The sequence below is a fragment of the Megascapheus bottae genome, chromosome 4 (assembly GCF_031878675.1).
Source record: "Megascapheus bottae isolate mThoBot1 chromosome 4, mThoBot2.hap1, whole genome shotgun sequence".
NCBI lineage: Eukaryota > Metazoa > Chordata > Mammalia > Rodentia > Geomyidae > Megascapheus > Megascapheus bottae.
In genome coordinates, this window is record NC_143512.1 from 11,471,157 (window position 1) to 11,490,649 (window position 19,493).

At 45.4% G+C, this 19,493-nt stretch overlaps 1 protein-coding gene across 1 annotated transcript; it reads right to left on the minus strand.

The window, feature by feature from the left end:
* Positions 1-597: 597 nt before the first annotated feature.
* On the minus strand, positions 598-17,688 carry Dele1 (DAP3 binding cell death enhancer 1). The gene is made up of 13 exons (XM_090331323.1): positions 17,528-17,688; positions 16,672-16,786; positions 16,459-16,576; positions 14,540-14,684; positions 13,467-13,628; positions 13,117-13,196; positions 12,932-13,028; positions 9,850-9,992; positions 7,304-7,462; positions 7,119-7,211; positions 4,409-4,571; positions 3,209-3,436; positions 598-1,763 (listed from the first exon to the last, which is right to left on the minus strand). The coding sequence occupies exons 1-12, from the start codon at positions 17,556-17,558 to the stop codon at positions 3,210-3,212; spliced, it is 1,533 nt and encodes a 510-aa protein (XP_090187449.1). The 5' UTR covers positions 17,559-17,688; the 3' UTR covers positions 598-1,763; position 3,209.
* Between the last annotated feature and the right edge of the window lie 1,805 nt (positions 17,689-19,493).

A 19,493-nucleotide genomic window follows, 5' to 3' on the forward strand; every position in this document is an offset into this window, starting at 1 on the left:
TGGAGCCCAGCTGACCCTGCTTTGAGGCCATCTCCTTGTCCTCCTCTCAGTTTCCTGTGTGGGTACTGATGATGAGTCATTCATGCCAGAATTTTAATGGTAGAGACACAGTAGTTGCTGGATTTACCCATGAAGCTGTCCCCTGGGGCTGAAAGAAGCCTGAAGTGACTGCACAGCTATGGAGTTTTGGTCCCTTGACATTTCTCATGACTTCTCTTCCCTCTCCATAAGCAGAAGCTCTATTTTTTTAGGCTGGAAAACTTAGAAACATGCAACTTTACCTCAGGCATCCCAAACTGAGTCCGTGTTTCATTCAGCAGTGGCTGGACAGGAAGGGGAGCAGTACATCACCACATAACACCCACACTGCTGTCCGAACCATGCTGGAGCCTGGCATGGAAAGAGAACCCATAATGATCCGGGGTTAGTAGGGGGCCCAGGGAGGCTCACAGTCCACCTGCGGGGGCAAGGTTCCATGCGTGCCTCAGCAAGGAACTCACAGGGTTAACCATGTTCTCACTTCTTGGAATCTGACATATCTGATGTACTATGAATCTATTAAAAAAAAAGGGGGTGCCAGAGCAGAGTTTACCACACTTCTTGGACCACAGAAGCCTTTATTATTTTTTTTTCAGCGAGATTAGTGCACTATACAGCTTCTAAGTGCGTTTCAAGCATCTACCCTGCACAAAGCAATGTGCTAAGTGCTGGGACATGGGGATACAAAGCCAAGGAGCACTGCCTGTGCGAGATTGAGTAGGGCTGAGGTCAGTGTACAGAGCAGCCAGAGGGAGGTTCTAGAGCCCCATGGTGGGGAGGGTGCTAGAAGGGGAGGCTGAGACTATTGAGAGAGTGGTGAAAGGTAGAAGTGGGAAGCAGAGACATGAGGACATTCCACCCAAATCTTCCCAGCCTCTGACCTGCCACTCTGGCTAGTCCTTCCAACATGTCAACTAGGACAAGGTGTGTGTGGCTGCTTCTCAGTTTCTCCCATCCCCATCTTCAACCACATCTATGCTATTCAACTTGGGCTAATATCCAAAAGCCAGAGAATAGCTATTCACAAACTCCGTTATTGGGATTCATTAGTGTTGATTCAGAAATCATTTTTTTTTCTAATTCCCTCTTACAGAAGCTTTTTTAAGACCCTTTAAATTGGTTAATGGAATTTAGAGATGAGGATGGAGCCTCAGCTTTCAGTTCTTCCTGCTCATCTCTTGATCTCTCCCCAACACACTCAAGGGCAAGAGTGATGAGATAATCCACTCTCTGCTTTATTAAACACTCATACATTTCTGGCTCACCTTTCCCAAATGAACACTCACAATTTACACTCTCTGGCTCCTTAACTCCAGGATCCCAGTCTCTATTTATTCCCTCATATGAGCAGAACATCAACAATGGTTTCACAGACATTGTGAACTGGCAGATCAGAAGCCTGGGCAAGGGAGTCAGGAAGCCCAGGTCCTTATCCTGGTTTGGTGACTCAGGCTCATCACTTGCTTCTGGGGACCTAAGTAAACAATGAGGTCTATCACAGTGAGCCACGCTACTTTAATCCTGTAGTTTGAGGTCACACAGCACTGTCCTATACATTAAGGAAGGAATATAATCAGGTTAGACCATGGCTTCATGGCCCAAACTGAGTTTTCATACATGCTTCTTTTCTTTACAGTGTCAGAGAGGTGCTCCAGGTGTTGGGGAAGGTGAGTGGGTAACTGGCCTCTTCTTTGGAGCTCTAAGAATACATTGGCTGAGGAGATCTGAAAAAGTCAAGCACATACATCCCAACATTTAGGCAAGAGACTGCTTCCAGATCAGGTGAAATGAAAACAGCCATCAATCTACTGGGGACTCACAATCTTCTAGGGTGAATGTGGGAGCTGCTCTCAGGGTGACTTAACTGTTTCCAAAGTTTCAGCCAACTCATAGAATCACCTCATGGTTTTTGCTACTTCTCCGGATCTATTCTTCCCTTTACCTGAGATGTTTTTCTTTAAATTGACTCCCCATTTCATTTCATTTCACTTATTTTTGGTACGTGTACTGGGGCTTGAACTCAGGGTTTCATGTTCTCATTTGACTTTTTTGCCCATAGCTAACACTCTACCACTTGAGTAACACCTCTATTTCTGGCTTTTTTTCTGGTTAATTGGAGGTAATTAATGTTCAGATTTATCTTCTAGGGCTGGCATCAAAGTAAGATTCTGGGGTACCAGCCTCCAGAGTAGCTAGAAATGGAGACATGAGCAACTACGCCTGGCCCTAGTTTTTTTGGGGGGGAGGAGGGGACAATCCTGAGGATTGAACTCAGGGCCTAGTTACTATCCTTGGACACTTTTTGCTCAAGGCTAGTGCTCTGCTGCTTGGATCACAGCATCACTTCTGGCTTTTTCTGTGTATGTAGTACTAAGGAATCAAACCCAGGGCTTTGTGCATGCTAGGTGAGCACTCTACCACTTGGCTATGCTCCCAGCTCTGGCCCTGTCTTTTTTTTTTTTAAAGCTAGCTTTGCAAAAACTACAGTTCAATATGCTAGTCATATTTAATAGGCTATTAAAATGATTAATTTTCATTCCACTTAAAATCCTCTTGTGAACCATCAGAGGTACACATATTGGATATTCGCAACTGACAATAGAGTCTAAATATAGGGAAACTGAGGCATGGAGACAGAGATGGTAATCTGTTTAAAAGATAAGGCAAGATGAGGAATAGGGTCTTTGGACTTGCCAGTATTCAGAAGTCATTAAATGAATTCTTTTGGTCCATAGACCAGTAAAGACTAACAAAGCATCTAAGGATCATCAAAGGATCTGTCAGCCTTCCAAGTTGAGGGGAAGGTCCAAGTCATTGATTAAATATGAGGCTTGAGGACTGGGAACATGGCTTAGTGGTGGAGTGCTTGCCTAACATGCATGAAACCCTGGGTTTGATTCTTCATTACCACACAAAGAGAAAAAGCCAGAAGTGGTACTGTGGCTTAAGTGGTAGGGTGTTAGCCTTGAGCAAAAAGAGGCTCAGAGGCAGTGCCCAGCCCCAGAGTTCAAGCTCCTGGACCGACAAACAAACAATAAATAAGCAAGCACTTGAACTAGGTGGGCACTTGAGCTCTTGATGGAATTTCTACTCTGGGAAGCCATAACCCCTATTTGTGCCATCAAATCTCCTGCCTTTGAGAGGTACCAGTGCCTGTGTTTTATCTCACCTTAGCCAAAACCCAGTCTTACTAGACTGTTTTCCAAGGAAGGGAGTGCCCTCCCAGGAGCTCCGGGGCTGGTGCCAAGGTGTCCTCTTCCGCATAGGAGACCGAGGTTCCCTGTGCTCGAGGCGTGGGGGAGACCTGATGTACCTGCCAGGAGGGTGTTCAGGCTGCACAAGGATGGACTGGAGAAAGACTTCAGTCCTGTCACTGTCAGGTGGCTGGGCCTTAGGGCTATGAAAAGGAATGAAAGCAACATGCTTACTTGTAAGGCATTCTCAGACTCCAACTTCATAGTAGGGACATCTTAAAGTACCTGCCTCCCACTGGCATTGTCAATCCAGCCTGGCCCAGAGACTCAAGGGTGAGCAGAGCTCTCAGAGCCCTAAAAAGGTGGCCCCTCAGGCTCAGAGCACTGACTCTCGTAAAGAGTCACCAGAGCATCAAGCTAGTCATTTGTTGAGTACCTCTTGAGCTACCCCTCCAGTCCTGTTTTTTGTTATGTTTTTCAGATAGATTTTCACTACTGCTACTACTTTCTGAATAGTTGGGTGTTATAGACATGTGCTACCATGCTGGGTTTAGCCTTTTATTTTTTATTTATTTGTTTATTTATTTATTTATTGCCAGTCCTGGGGCTTGAACTCAGAACTGAGCACTGTCCTTGGGCTTTCTCAAGGCTAGAGCTCTACCACTTGAGCCTCAGCACCACTTCCGGCTTTTTTCTATGTATGTGGTACCAAGGAATCAAACCCAGGTCTTCATGCATGCTAGGCAAGCACTCTACCACTAGGCCAAACTCCTGGCCCCTAAACTTTTATTTTTTACTTACTACTTGAGATAGGGTTTTGCTACATAGCCCAGGCTGTTCTTGAAGTCCTGATCCTTTTACCTCAGCCTCCCAAGTGCTGAGATTGGATATGTATATCCATCTCCCCTCTATTATCTCAGTCTTCACACCAAGGTAATGAGTTAGGGAGAACTGTTATTATTTTTAGAAGTGAAGAAACTGATGCTTGAAGTGTCCCAGTGACACTTCAAGTTAGAGAAGGAGTTTCAACTCAGTTTTCTCTCACCTGAAAAACTGCTACTAGGACAGCTAGAAAGGACAAGGAGACTAGGAACTGCTATATGTCTCCCCCACACCACCTGTGGGTCACAGAATGTTAATCTCAGGGCCGTCAAGGGTTTGTCTTATATTTGTACCTCCACCTGCCTCCATGGAAAAGAGAGTTTGCAGCCTCTGCCGGGCAGGTTCATTTCCCAGAGCCGCTGACTGCTGGTAACATCTCACGGCCTCTCCCAGATTCCTCTGCACACCAAGGCCCTTCTCATAGCAAATTCCCAAGTGGTACCTGCTTTGTGAATCCTGAAGGAGAAAACAGACACACAGACACACATGCATGGTCAGGAGGAAGATGGAGTCAGGCATGTTGGGGCTTCATTCATGCAGGCTTGAGACCAGCCTGGTTCTACCCCATTATGAAATGTCAGAAGACTGGTACTTGCCCAACCTAAAAGAGATAGTGTCCCTCCACCCACCAAGATTCCAGCTAGAGTGGTGTGGCAGCTTCTCTCATTCATTGAGGCTAGATGAAAAAAAAAACTGCAGAAGACTTAGCCCAGTATGGAAAACCGGGAAGCTGAACTCCTGCCTTCTCTTAAAACAGTAGGGGGCCAGGATGACCAGCAGCTTCCAAAGGCTATGTACACCTTCCTGAATCTGCGTGAGGGGACTACGAAGCAGAAAGGACAGGACAAGAGCTAAGTTCTTTGCCCACAGCTCTGGGTCCTCTCTCCTCTCACTGAGAACACAACCTTTCCTTCTGAGAGTCAAGCGTGCACAGCCTGCCTGACTGGGCTCTAACCTTCACTCTTAACTCTTACTAGCCAGTGTCATGATTTCTGGATCAATAAAATGGGGACAATAATAGCACTGTCTTATAGGGTGGCTTAGATGACTGCTATCGTTAGTATCATTCCCTGTGGATGCCTACACTACTGGGCTCTCACTCTATAGTGGGACATTTTCATCATATCCTACCTCTCAACAGAAAGAAAGAAAGAAAGAGAGAGAGAGAGAGAGAGAGAGAGAGAGAGAGAGAGAGAGAGGAAGGAAGGAAGGAAGGAAGGAAGGAAGGAAAGAAAAAGAAAGAAAGAAAGAAAGAAAGAAAGAAAGAAAGAAAGAAAGAAAGAAAGAGAAAGAAAAGAAAAAAAAAGCAGGTCAGGCACTGTGGCTCATGCCTGCAATCCTAATTACTCAGGAGGCTGACATCTGAGGATCACCCATTTGAAGCTAGCCTAGGCAGGAAAGTCCATGAGATTTTTATCTTCAATTAACCACCCCAAAACCAGAAGTGAAACTGTGGCTCAAAGTGATAGAGCACTAGCCTTGAGCAAAAGAGTTCAGGGACAGGACCCAAGATCTGAGTTCAAGGCTCACAAACTACCAAAAAAAAATTCTGTGGACTGCAAACCATGGTCCCATTTCTCCTTGGCCAGCCAAATTTCTGCTATATATTCTGTCCTCATTTCTGGGACAGACAGGCCAATATTTCTGCAAGTATCGTAGGGGATACAGGACTCTGCAGTGGATATATGTAAGGGTAACTACATACTCCTGTAATACTGCTTAAAACATACCCAGGAAGACATTGCTCTTTGTAGGATGAAAGTGTGAAGTCTGGGTTTCAACACAATACTCTACAACACACCTGTTGTCAGACATACCAGAGTGCACTTCTCTTCTCAACATGCTGCCTGACCCCTGTAGGCTGCCCCTCCTGAGGGAAGGCTTTGGGGTTCTTTTAAGGAAAAGCAAGCACAGGGCTACTGATGGTGACATGCCCTGCTCCCCTTTTTTCTGCGGGTATTAGAGCCTGAACTCAGAGTCTAGACTCTGTCCCTTAACTTTGTGCTCAAGGATGATGCTCTACTACTTGAGCCATAGCTCTCTTTTGGATTTTTAGGGTTAGCTGGAGATAAAGTCTCATAGACTTTCCTGCTCAGGTTGGCTTTGAAGCCTCCCAGTAGCTAGGATTACAGGTTCCTGGCATCTGGCCCCTTTTGACAGTGGCTACAGATATTTCAGGCAACACAATGGATAAGGAAAAGTGTCCTGATGCCTAAGTGTTCAATAAAACTATCAGTATGTTAGCCAGAAGATGAAGAGAGGCAGTAGACTCCTGTGTGGGACAATCAATGCTTGTGTGCTGCTTGCTCTAATCCAGGCCAGAATTACTTCTAAGTGCAACTGAAGCTACATAGTGGCTAAACCATGGAGCATGTTCTTGGGCCACAGAGGTTCCCTGCACTAATTATTTCTTCCCCTCATACTACTCATATACACCTCAAGGAACTAATTTTCAGTGGAACAAACTTGAATGCCAATACCTGTTCATAGACAGACATCTCTCTCCCTACAAACTACTCAATGTATCCACCTATGCATCTAACTTCCGGCTACCACTGCTAGTAATGATGTACCAATCACAGGTACAGCTTATGAAGTGGGCTCACAACCGTTATCTCAGTTACCCCCTGATCCTCCCAACAACTGTGAAGTAGTAGTAGTAGATGGGTAAACTAGAATTACGTTGTTCATTTGAAAGATGAGACAGAGACTTGAACGAAAAAGAGTGGCCAGCCCAGCAGTGTGCTAGGAAGTTTAAGGTGGCTAGATGGGCAGGAGCCCTGCTTTGTAGCCCTTAGCAATGACAGAGAACAAATACTCCCAACACAGCTGATTTTAAGCTTTAGCATACTATGGGACCCACCCAAGATCACATAGTAAGTTGGTGAGAGCTAAGGCTTCCACCACATTCTGTCCTAAAAAAAGCACAGAACTCGGAATAGGTTCCGGTCTGTTCTCTGTTAGACTCCATCCCTAATGTGCCTGATACGAGAGCCCTCATACCCCATTATTGGCTGCAAGCCAAAGATATTTCACAGCATTCTGCTCGTCCAGGTGTGGCTCCTTGGTGAAAAGCACTCCGAGGAAAGCTTGGGCCTGTGGTCAAGAGGGACAGAAAAATGCATTGGGGTCACTTTCAGGCTCCATGTGCTCCATCACCCAGAGCTGCCAAGGCCAATGGCACTTACCTCTCTCAAGCCTGAATCTGCAGCCTGCACCAGCATGGACACTGCCCTCAGCTGCTCAGAGTGCCATGAGGAGCTGGGGTCTTGCAACAAGCACCTGGCATAGCGGTACTGAGCCAGGCTGTGGCCCTGTTTAGCAGCCTGTTGATAATGCAGAATCGCCTGAGGTAAAGGGAGAAACATTGTCTGTTGATAAGGGCCTCTTTTTTTTTTTTTTGCCAGTCCTGATGCTTGAACTCAGGGCTTGAGCACTGTCCTTGGGCTTTTTCAAGGATAGAGCTCTACCACTTGGGCCATAGCACCACTTCTGGCTTTTTCTATTTATGTGGTACCAAAGAATTGAAGCCCGGTCTTCATGCAGGCTAGGCGACCACTCTACTACTAGGCCAAACTCCCAGCCCCAGTAAGGGCCTTTTAAAAGCAATTAAAAAACAATTTTAACTAAGTAGTATGTAGTCATTATAGATTAATTAGATAAGCCAAAATTTACAAAGTTAACTTTAAGACTGGATGTTGTGATGCACAGGAAATGTCTAGGTTCAGAAAGGTGAGGCAGGGGGACCATAAGTCTGAGGTCAACTTGAACTACAGCAAGACCTATCTAAAAAACCAGCCTCTTCCAAAAAAAACCCCCCAAAACCACCAAACCTACAAAGAGAGAAATGAGCCAAGCACCAGTGGCTCATATGTGTAATCAGAGCTATACAGGAGCCTGCAATCTGATGATTGTAGTTTAAAACCAGCTTAGGCCAGAAAGTCCATGTGAACCTTCTCCCCAATAAACTACCAAAAAAGCTGGAAGTAGAGATGTGGCAAGGGATAGAGTGCTAGCCTTGAGCAAAAGAAATGCCGGGACAGTGCCCAGGCCTTCAGTTCAAACCTCAAGACCTACACACACAATAAAAGGAGAAATGAAAGAATATAAACATAAAATTCCAACAAATTTTGCCTCCTAAAGATCATTTTCTATTAAGATTTTAGTGTAGGGGCCGGGAGTTTGGCCTAGTGGTTAAAGTGCTTGCCTAGCATGCATGAAGACCCAGGTTCGATTCCTCGATACCACATATAGAAAAAAGCCAGAAGTGGTGCTGAGGCTGAAGTGGTAGAGCTCTAGCCTTGAGAAAGTCCAAGGACAGTGCTCAGGCCCTGAGCTCAAGCCCAGGACTGGCAAAAAAAAAAAAAAGATTTTAGTGTACACTTTGTAAAGTTTCCTATCCATATGTGAAATATATATACATTGTGTATACTATACATTAATTTGCACATATTCTATACACTATATACATATTGACACATACACATTATAAACACTGTATATACAGTCACACAAAAACCTTATATATTGCATATGCACTATATACACATAAACATTTATATATATGTGTGTATGTGCCTATGCATACATGTACATGCACATATATACACATACATACACACAAGAGAACTGGATCATACTACTCTATTTTGTAACATTTTTCTTTTTAGCTTAATATACCATGAATGTCTTCCCTACCAATAAATAATAAATATCCAGCACATCATTTCTAAGGCAATATGGACATAATAAACCAGTTCTCTAGTGAAAGGACTTAAAGTTTCTTTCCCTTCTTCTGCCTTTGTCTACAACTTAAAGAAACAGATTCCTGTATAAGGCATCCTTGTGCACTTATCTTACCCTTTTAGAATTAATCCAAAGTGCTGATCTTGGAAGTGAAGTTATTGCTGCAAAGCAAGCAAGATCCTACCCTCCCTGAGTGGAGGGGGGCAGGGTGTATGTGCACATGCCAGCATTAAAACCTGAACTCTGAACTCAGACTTTTCTCATTCTTGACTTTTTGTTGTTGTTGTTCAAGGTTGGCACTCTAACATTTAAGCCATGCCTCTATTTCTGCTTCTTTTCTGTCAGTCGTGGGGCTTGAACTTGGGCCTGGGCGCTGTCCCTGAGCTCTTCAGCTCACGGCTACCACCCTACCCCTTGAGCGGCAGCGCCACTTCCAGTTTTCTGGTGGTTAATTGGAGGTAAGTCTCACAGACTTTTTGGTGCCAAGGCTGGGTTTGAACTGTGATCCTCAGATCTCAGCCTCTTGAGTAGCTAGGATTACAGGCATGAGCCACCATACCCAGCTCTGTTTAGTTTTTTTTTTTTTTTTTTTCTGGTTAATTAGAGCTAAGATTCCAGGATGGCTATGAACCCAGGTTCTTAGATCACACCCCCCTAAATAACTAGGATTACAGGTGTGAACCATTGACACCTAGGGGTGTGTGTGTGTGTGTGTGTGTGTGTGTGTGTATGTGTGTGTGTGTGTGGTGTGTGTGTGTGTGGTGTGTGTGTGTGTGGTATAACCTAAGATAGCCTGAACTCACAAGCCTTCTGAGTGCTGGGATTACCAGTTTAGACTACCAGGCCCAGTAGGTGCTTCTTTCTTATGCTTCCCTCACAGCTGGGTTAGAGAGGATGGAGACTTTCCCTGTCCCTGCCCACTATTCATTTCTGAAGATCACTGGGCAACTCATCTCGGAGTACGGGCCTAGGGCAGAAGGGTCAGTACCTTGCTGAGATTCCTGGGCGTGCCCCTGCCATGCTCATGACACAAGCCAATGTTGTACTGTGCTTTACTGTATCCACGGTCTGCGGCTTTCTGGAAGTAAGTAAAGGCTGCCACGTAGTCTCCATTCTTCATGTTCTCTGTTCCTAAAAAAAAAAAAAAGCACAGGGCACAAAACTCCCAGCTCTCTATGTGAACTTCCATAGCCTCCGACAGGCACTCACAGGCTCCCCATTTTACCCCAGGTTTTCTTTGTACTAGACACTGGCACGTATTTCATCCTGCACAGCTCACTGGTAGCTGTCAAGGGGACTCTGCCTATTGCAAACCAGTCCTTCTCTGGACAGTAGCTCTCCCATTACCCTTTGGGAAAACTCCTCCCTGTGCTGCCAATCAATGCCCTGTGTTCCTCTCAACCAATTAGTCTTTTCAGGAGTCTGAATGGTGATCAAGTTGGGACAAAAAGAGAAAATGGCTCTTGTAAATTTATTCTGACAGCAGCTGTCTAGAGACAGTGTCTATTCGCTGCTGCTTCCCAGGTCTCAAGAGCTTCCCTGATTCCAGTCCTTTTGAGACGTGACAGGTCAAGAGATCCCAACATAGCCTTTTAGGCTTTTAGCTGTGTGGGTTTAGGCTGCCTTTAACTAACGAACTCTGACACAGTGATACTGTTTACCTTGTCTTGAGAAACTAGAGGCAGTACCAAATAGCACAAATTTGAATGCAGGTGTGTCTCACTACGAAGTCCAAGCTTTTGGCATTGTCCAAACAAATAGGAAAAAGGAAGGCTGGGAGCATGGCCTAGTGGTAGAGTACTTGCCTAGCATGCATGAAGCCCTGGGCTCCATTCCTCAATACCACATACACAGAAAAAGCTAGAAGTAGTGCTGTGGCTCAAGTGGTAGAGAGATAGCCTTAAGAAAAGCCCAAGGACAGTTCTCAGGCCCTGAATTAAAGGCCCAGGAATGGGGGGAGGGGGAAGAAAAAGGAAAAGTACCAAGCTGTCAATTCTAAACTTTGCTCAGATTGGCTCTTCTTTCTACCTCTAGCTCAATATTCCCCCAATCCAGTTTCTGTTCTAGAACCTTCAGACCACACTCAAGCTCTGCAACGTTTTTGACATTTTCCTAATATACCATGCCTTTGTCTATGAACTAAGCTGTTTCAAGAGTACAAGTCCTCAATTAGGCAGTAAAATCCCAGAGGCGAGGCGGAAAAAGAATGTGGGAGAAGTAACTTTGCATAGGGTGAAAGCTCTATACAAATGCAAAATATGATCATAGCTTATGCTGCCTTTGTGTTCTGCTACAGCACTTAGCACTTGCTGAATAAATGAATATATGAATGAAGGAATGGGCAAGAAAATTCTGAGAAGAGCCTGCCCATCAGCATCACAGAAAGCTAATGAGGGAGTGGCCAGGTTCCACTCAACTGGCAAAGAATTACAGTTGTTTCCCTGCAGCCTGACACTCACTGTCCAGGGTTCACAGAGGCTTATGTCCTTGGGGGGGCACAGAGATGGGCAAAGCATTCTATCTCATCCCCAGCTCCTACTCTGGCTTCACCAGTAAGCTTACCTCTCTCTTCTCCTAGTCTTTTCTTCTACTCTTGACCAACCACCATGTTTTGTTTAGCTATCAGAAACAACTCTACCTTGTCTCCTGTTTCTCCTCTGGGTCCCTATAGTCTACATCAGCCTGTACAACAGTCAGAGAGATCTTTGAAAAGGCAAATCAGGTCATGTGACTACTATCCTTTTTCCTGCTTTAAAAGCTCTCTGCTATACTTAGGAAATCCGTACTCTACTACGGGTCAGAAGCTCTATTGAATATGGCCCCAGCCAGCTTCTCTGACCTCACTACCTTCCACTTGTCCTACAATCTCAAAGTCTAGCCACTCACCTCTGTTAATGGTCTCATAAGAAGCAGAACTTAACTACCTTAGGACCTTTGCATTTGCTGTTTTCCCTGCTCAGAAAGCTCTGTCTTCAAATGGAACATTAAGTAGCTTATCTTTGTCAGTTAGGTCTTTCAGCAAGGACTTCCATATGTGAACATGTTCCCTGTTGAATGAAGTTACTAAACCATTCCATTGTATTGTGTCTGTATTTATCCCTGAAATTATCTGTCACTTTTCTGTTTTTCTTTTCTTCAACTCTCATATGAATACCATGAGAGTCAGGATAGTGGCTTCTGAACTACTATATCCCCAGCACCTTTTCTAAGGCCTAACTTGGGATTGGTCAGTGTTTTATGAATGAATACCACCAATCTGTTTACTCAGCTCTTAAAGATACTACTGGGAATCTGGGGCCTGCAACATGCGCCAAGTCACTGCAAAGCCAAGACCAACAATAGTGGCATATGGAGCAGCAGAAGTAAAATTCCCACTTACATACCTGAGTGCCTACTCCAAATCTCCCAAGCCTGGTGTTTCCTAAGTGTGACAGAGAATGCCAGTTGTGCCCTCACATGTACTTTCTCCTATTCACATTGTACCAAGATTTGCCAATAAATATATGGCCACTCAGCTAAAAACTGCATTTCTCAGTCTCCTTCCAGCTTCTGTAACTCCCCAAAAATACAACTTCCAGGTCAGGGCCTTAGAGGGATAGGGTAGTTCTTTAGCTTCCCATTTTCTCTCTCCCAGCTGATGAGAGCTCAACATGAATGTTTGAAGAAGGGCTGAACACTCAGATGCCACTGAGCTACCATGCCAGATTTGGTCTCCCTACTTGGGAGAAAATACTGTTTTTCACTACGGGAACTCTGAACTCAGGGCCTCAGACACTCTACAACTTGAGTTGTTCTGTCAGGCCTTTTGTGCTTCACCTGTTTTTGTTTGTTTGTTTTTGCATTTGTTTTTGGACAAGGTTTTGCATTTTTTTTTCCCCAGGGCTAGCCTTAGACTTCAGTCCTTCTATCTCTTCCTCCCCAGTGGCCAGTATTACAGGTATGCAACATCACTCCCAGCTAAACATGAAATGTGTCTTGCTTAAATTTTTTTTCCCACTCTGACTATATTCTAACCCCTATACCCTCCTGGTTTTCCCATCCTCCTGACTTGAGGCAGGATTCCCAGTTACCCAGGAAGTTGAAAGCGATGGAAACGCTGAGCTGGAAGAGCTGCTGAATGGATGTCATGGCCTCTTCCAGGGGAAGGGCTTTTGACTTATCTTGTTCCTGGAGAAGATAAACAGGATAGGCAGGATAAAATGAAGGCTGTCTCATCAGGATCACTTTTGCCCCAGGAAAAGTTGTGGGGTAATACCTTATTTTCACCAGGTGCCTGTGGCTGTGTCTTGGCCTCAAAGCCACTACTGGCATGAAGGAAGATCAAATCACTAGGATCTGCAAGGAAAAGGCCAGCCCAGCCAGGGCCAGAGAGAAGGCAGCTGTGACTCCTCTTTCCCCTATCTTCCTCTCCATGGAACACTCCCATAAGGATCCAACACAACTCTCAATCACCCCCAGAATGCAAGGAACCCCCCAGGAATAACAATACTGTTATCTGGAAATATACAGCAACAAAGTCCACCTGCCTAGCTGCCCCCTTTCTATCCCAAACCTGTCCTCAGCTTCTATCCCTGCCTCTCCTGATTCTCTGAAGTGAAACCTTACCTTCCTCAGGTGGGTCCTGAGAATTAGCAGCCTTCAGGGAGTTGGGCAAATGGGAACTCCTAGGCTGAGTTGCAGGTTCTTCCTGGCTTGGTCTGGGCTCCCTGAGGCCAGTGTGTCTGGGAGCTGGACTGTCAGGGCTGGGGAGAACATGGCTCCGCAGAGCTGGGAAGAACAGGCAAAAGAGGTCAGGTCAGAAGGGGAGCAGTTAGTTCAGCCTGGGAGACTTGGCTTGCCTCTCTTAGGCTGTGGAATCAAGAAGAAGAATTATGAAACATCTTGTGCTGCCTCCTTCCCACTCTTCCCTCTCCACTTCCTTCACTGGCCTCCTTCCACTAGGGCCTCCCAGGGACCATATTCATGCTGACCTCCTGTCATAAGCACAAATCACTGTTCTGCTTAAATTCTTCCACTGCTAGAGAGGCATATACCTCATTTGTTGCTGTAGCTCTAGCAATAGCTTTTGTTTAGTAGTAACACTGGTAACGATTATCTTCATCACAAGGATAATAACTAATATGTCAACGAATAGCTATCCAACATTTATTATAGGTTAGATAATGGTCTAAGTCTTTCACGCATATTAATTCATTTAAGTCTTCCAAAGAAATCTATGTGCTGGGTTTTTATTATTATGGCATTTTACAGATGGAGAAACTCAGATCCAAGGAAGTTAAAAGTGACTTGTTCAGGGACATAAGATTAGTATGCAGCAGTTTTGGGGCTTGAACCCCGACCGTGGAACCTCCACCATGAGGTTATGTGACTTCTGTTTTAAGGAACAGAATACATACCCAATCAACACTCACAACTGGCTAAGGGCTAAGCAGGAAGTCACACCCAGGGTCTGCTTAGCCTGGCTCCCTTTCCTAGGAGGTGATGGAAGGACAGACAGGGGTACAATGGGACAGAGATGGCCTCAACCCATGTGGCTAGAACACTCCCCTTCCTCTCTGACTTCAGATAGGAAAGGCAAGGGGCTGCTGATGATTCTTTTCCTGAGGTGTGGCAGAGATGCTTCCTGGCCTAGACACAGTCCCAGCCCAGCCCTCCAGCCCCCAGGACTGAGAACTCACATGAGTGTGGGTGCCACCAGGGAGCAGGGAGGAAGCGCTGCAGAGGACTATGCCAAGAGCATTCTGCTTGCCGAGGTCCTGCTGGCAAAGATGCCTGGAAGTGGATCTGCCTTGCCAAGTGCAGGGCCAGCACGGCCAGTGTACCCTGAGAAAGACAGCACATGAGAGATTCAGTCTCTCATCAGTCAACTCAGCCTTTCCTAACCCCTGAGAGTCAGCTCCACCACACATTCTAGCCACACCCCTACTTCTCCTCTGGTATATTACGGTCGTTTATTCATTTAAGGACAAGCTCCTATTGATCTTTGAGCACAACAAAGTATGCATGCACTGCTCACCAATGTATCTCTGGTGCCCAGCAGAGGTAAGCTCTAGTAGGGTCCAAAATAAATGCATATAACAAATGTATCAGCAAGTAACTGAACAAAAAGATCAACCACAGAGGCATGGACAAGTATAGGTTCCCCACTCCTCTCCTGAAGAGGCTTACATTCCAGTCCACCCTAGCCTATCTTTCTCACCAGCCAAGCCACTCACTCCATCATACATTTACAAATGGGGGCCTGGTTGAAGGTGTCTCTTTTTCGACAGATTCCAGAAGACCTGAGATAGTTTCCAGCTCAGTGACTGCTTGGTTTTTTTTTTCCATTTCTCCCTGTATTATACACAGAAAGAATGCCTTGATAGTTTTTTATTGTAACAGGCACCATGTATCATAGCAAATAAGACAATCAATGTCTGTCATCAAGTTTATAACTTGTGTTGAGAAAGAAAAAAACCCAAGTATTTAAATAAATAGTGAAAGTAGCAATTATGCTAAAGGACAAGGGCACAAATCAGAAGATTATACTGGGCATAAGAGGGAAGAGTTGGGAAAAGCCTCCCTGTGGAGCAATGTGGGAGATAAGCCTGCGGAAGGGAAAGCAGGAAGGATGGGGAGAGCTGTGTGCAGGTCTTTCCATATGTGCAGCAGTAACAGAGCCCAGGGATGGCCTCAAGATCTCTAGAATTGAGGCTTAGTTCCACAAACAACTCAAAGTGGGGCTGTTCTAAGCTCAGATCTTTGACAAAATGGGAAAAATGTTGTCCTTTTAGGGTATGTAATAACCCTAGCTTCCAGAAACCAAGACCACCTGTCACAGAGACATTCTAAGCTCAGCTCAGTTGATGGCACCAACCTACAGGTAAGATAAATGAAGCCTCAGAGGAGTCAAGTCACTTGCCCAAAGTACACAGCATGAAAGCAGGGAGGGGATGTGAAGGACATATAAGAGAGCCAGTGCCATTTACAATACCTTATATGTAGAACCTTTATGTTATTATAATATTAATCTATGACTGAAAGACAAAGATTATATCCTATTAGACCTAAAGTTAGCCACTGGACATCTGACCTTATAGACAATTCAACAAATATTTAATAAGAAAATATTATGCATTACTCTCTAAATTAGGTGCTATTACAAGTCTTCCTGAGTGAAGTTTAGTAATACGTGAATTCCAGAGTTCAATCTGAATCCTTTACTTAATAGATGTGTGACCTTAAGAATGTTAGCTAAAATTCAAAATCTAAATTTCCTCATACATAAAATGAACATTGCATGTGCCTTACAAGATTTTTGTAACTATCAGCTAAATACTATTTATCAGCTATTTTTTATTATAAGCTCCATAAAAGCAATAATTTTACTTACTTTTTCTTTTCTTCCATGTCCCTAGTGCTTTGCAAAAGGGTAAGGCACTATATTAATTATATTAAATAAGTATCTACTGAGTGAAATGAAAATAAATACACAGCAGGAGTGGGAGTGGCAACATCCCCGTGAACATGCTCCAGTGCCACAAATTCTTCAATGGGTGGACACAGTGAGCCTTGTTATCCACAATACAGGTGAAGAACAGGGCTGGAGAAGCCTTACCCATGAGATGGCATCCCACAGGGTATTTGGGGAGACATGAGTAGACATCCACTGGAAAGCATCCTTCCATCCATGTGACTTTGGGCCCCTGTTCCTGCTTGGGCCTTGCTGGCCTGACCTAGATGATTCAATTACAGGTTCTTAAATTCTGTCCAAAATGGAGGCAAAGAGAGGCCAGGGGGGAACACATGTGAAGGAATGGCAAAGTCTTACCTGTCAAGACTGGGCACAGGGGCCAGCAAGGTGGAGGAGGTTGCCTGAGAAGCATCTGGACTGGTGGGTTTGGGGGTTACCCCCCGGAAGTCAGGTCCCACATGACGGGGAAAAACTGTTCAGAAAAGAGATCAGTCACTTCAACAGGACAAGAGTGAGGAAAAGGTGGCCTCACTGGCATTTGTCTCTGCAGTGACTCTCCTCTGCAGTGACTCATTTTTATTTTTTTTGGTTTTTTGCAATGCTGGGATTTGAGCCCAGGTCCTCTAACATTCTAGGCAAGTGCTCCACCATTGATCATATCCTCAGCTCTCGCAATGGTTCTTAAACAAAGGCACACACGGAACCCTTTAGCCTAGGAGAGATTCCAGGATATCACTCCAGAAAGTCACACACACCAATAAGCAGGCCTTCTCAAGGTGCGAAAAGTTCCTCATGTAATTAAGATGCCATCTGAGTAACAACCTTAGTTCTAAGACGCCCATCATATACTCTCTCCTCACATACTATGCATTTGGGTCTAAGTTCATATTTTGGCTTTTTCACCATTTCCTCTAGTCCTCTTTCATTGGCTCCCCTTCCTAGATAAGAGTTCCACGCCTCCCCCGGAATCTAAGCTCCACCCATCCTCCCGACACTACCCACTCTCAGATTCCATCCGCCCAGACGTCAAGAACGTAGTCCCGCCCCTCCGCCGGGGCCCCGCCCTCCTCCGCCGTGGCCCCGCCCTCCTCCGCCGGGGCCCCGCCCTCCTCCGCCGGGGCCCCGCCCACTCGCGCTTTGGCGGCTTCCCCACACCACCCCTCCAGTTCAGGCTTCGCGGCCTGCGGATGCTCGCTGTTCAGACGCCCCTCACCTCGGCCCAGGAGCCCCGTCAGGCGCCACATGTCCTGGCAGGCACCATAGAAAGCACGCGGCCGAAAAAAACGAAGCTATACCATAGGCCGGCGACTGGAGCCGGCCTATGTGGAGGGTCCTTAGTGACCGAGTCTCAACCCAGACTCATCCAGCCAATCAGCAAACATCCCAACCGGAAGTAGTCTCTTAGCGAGAGGAAGTAGGGGTGTGGGCGTGTCCGGGCCTGCGGAGGTGAGCCGCGGCAAGGGCATGGGGGTGTTGGCTTGGGAAGAGATTTGCCTGGCCGCTCCCCCTGGCACGGGAAGCTGCTGGTGACGAAGCCGAACCCGAAAGGATCAGGCTGGAGCGGCCTCTGTGGAGGAAGAATGGAAAAACTGCGCAGGCCCCACGGCTTCGGGAGACGAAGTATGCGGGCTGAACCTTAGGGCCTTGGGGTAGAAGCTGCAGTCTGGGCAGGGCGTCACAGGCTGTGGTTCAGAGATGCCAGGCCCCCGTAACTGGAAGGCCAGAAATGCCCTGCAGGGCAGCGTGTAGATTCCACGGTTCAGATACGGCCCAGCTGTGCCTGCCTTATCGTTCAACTTCAACCCCACCGTTCCCTTGTCTGGGCCTTTCCTCTGCTCAAAGGTGGGGTTATATTAAAATCATTTCTACCAGTTCTTCCCGGTCTGATGAACCTAATGAGACTTCTCAGTTGCTGGGGATTCAACAATCCTATTCATCAGATCCCTGGAGTACAGACCCAGCCAATACTAATTTTGGTATTAAAGAACAGCAGTCTGTAGCTTGGTGGTAGAGTACTTGCCTCGCATGCACGAAACCCTGGGTTCGATGCCTCGGTACTACATACACAGAAAAAGTGGTGCTGTGGCTCAAGTGGTAGAGCGCTAGCCTTGAGCAAACTTGTCCAAGGACAGTGCCCTAAGTTCAAGCCCCAGGACTGGCAAAAATAAATAAGAAGAATAAGAATAGCGGTCTGGTGGCTCACATCTGTAATCCTAGCTACTCAAGATTCTGAGATCTGGAGAACAGAGGTTCCAAGTTAGCCCAGGGGTAGAAAATTCTGAAAGAATCAATTTCAGTTAACCATTAAAAAGCTGAGCTAGAGGCATGGCTCAAGTGGTAGAATGCTAGCAATTGAGAGTGAAGCCTTGAGGTCAAGTCTTTGTATTTGTAAACAAAAACAAAAAGTTCCCCTGTCACCACACTTAAATCTGTGAAGATAAAAGCTCAGATTCAAACATAAGTTGTTGAGATTTCCCTTCCTCTTACCTCAGATATGTAACTTTTAAGGGGATAAAAGTCTATTGAGATAAACAAGTACTGGATGTGCCTACTTTTAGGCCTAGGCATGTGGTGTGAAACATATTTGAGAACTTTTGAGCCATATGGTCAGCCACCATCCTAAGATCTGAGAAAAGATGGATCAGGAAGATTTTGTGATTTTCAGAAATCTATGGTCCAGTGGATTGAGTGGACTGTAGTCTCATACATGTGAGTTTGAATTTCAGCTTTTCTTTTATCTAAGGGTCTTGAACCACACCAAGTCTCTGAGTCTATAAAATGTCAAAAAAAAATCTCATGCAATGTTTTAAGGCATAAATAAAATATTGTATAAATGCTTAACATACTTCTTGGTCCATAGTAAGAGCCCAATAAATGCAAATTACTATTAATCATAGTAGTGGAGGAGGTTAATAGGCAAATGTAAAACATGGTGTTTTAGAAGCATGGACAATTAAGGAGATACCATGGAAATATTTGGAGAAGTGGTTGCATTTGAGCTAGGCCTTTAAATATGAGTAAGTTTGTCAGGTAAAGGAAGAAAAACATACGTAGAAGAAACAAAGGTCCAGGAACCTGAAGAACTATCCAGAAATATCCTTGGCTTGGGGATTCATAGCAGCCACCTTGCGCATTCATTGTGTTCCTACCTCAAAATAACAAGTGTGCTAGCTTGGCTC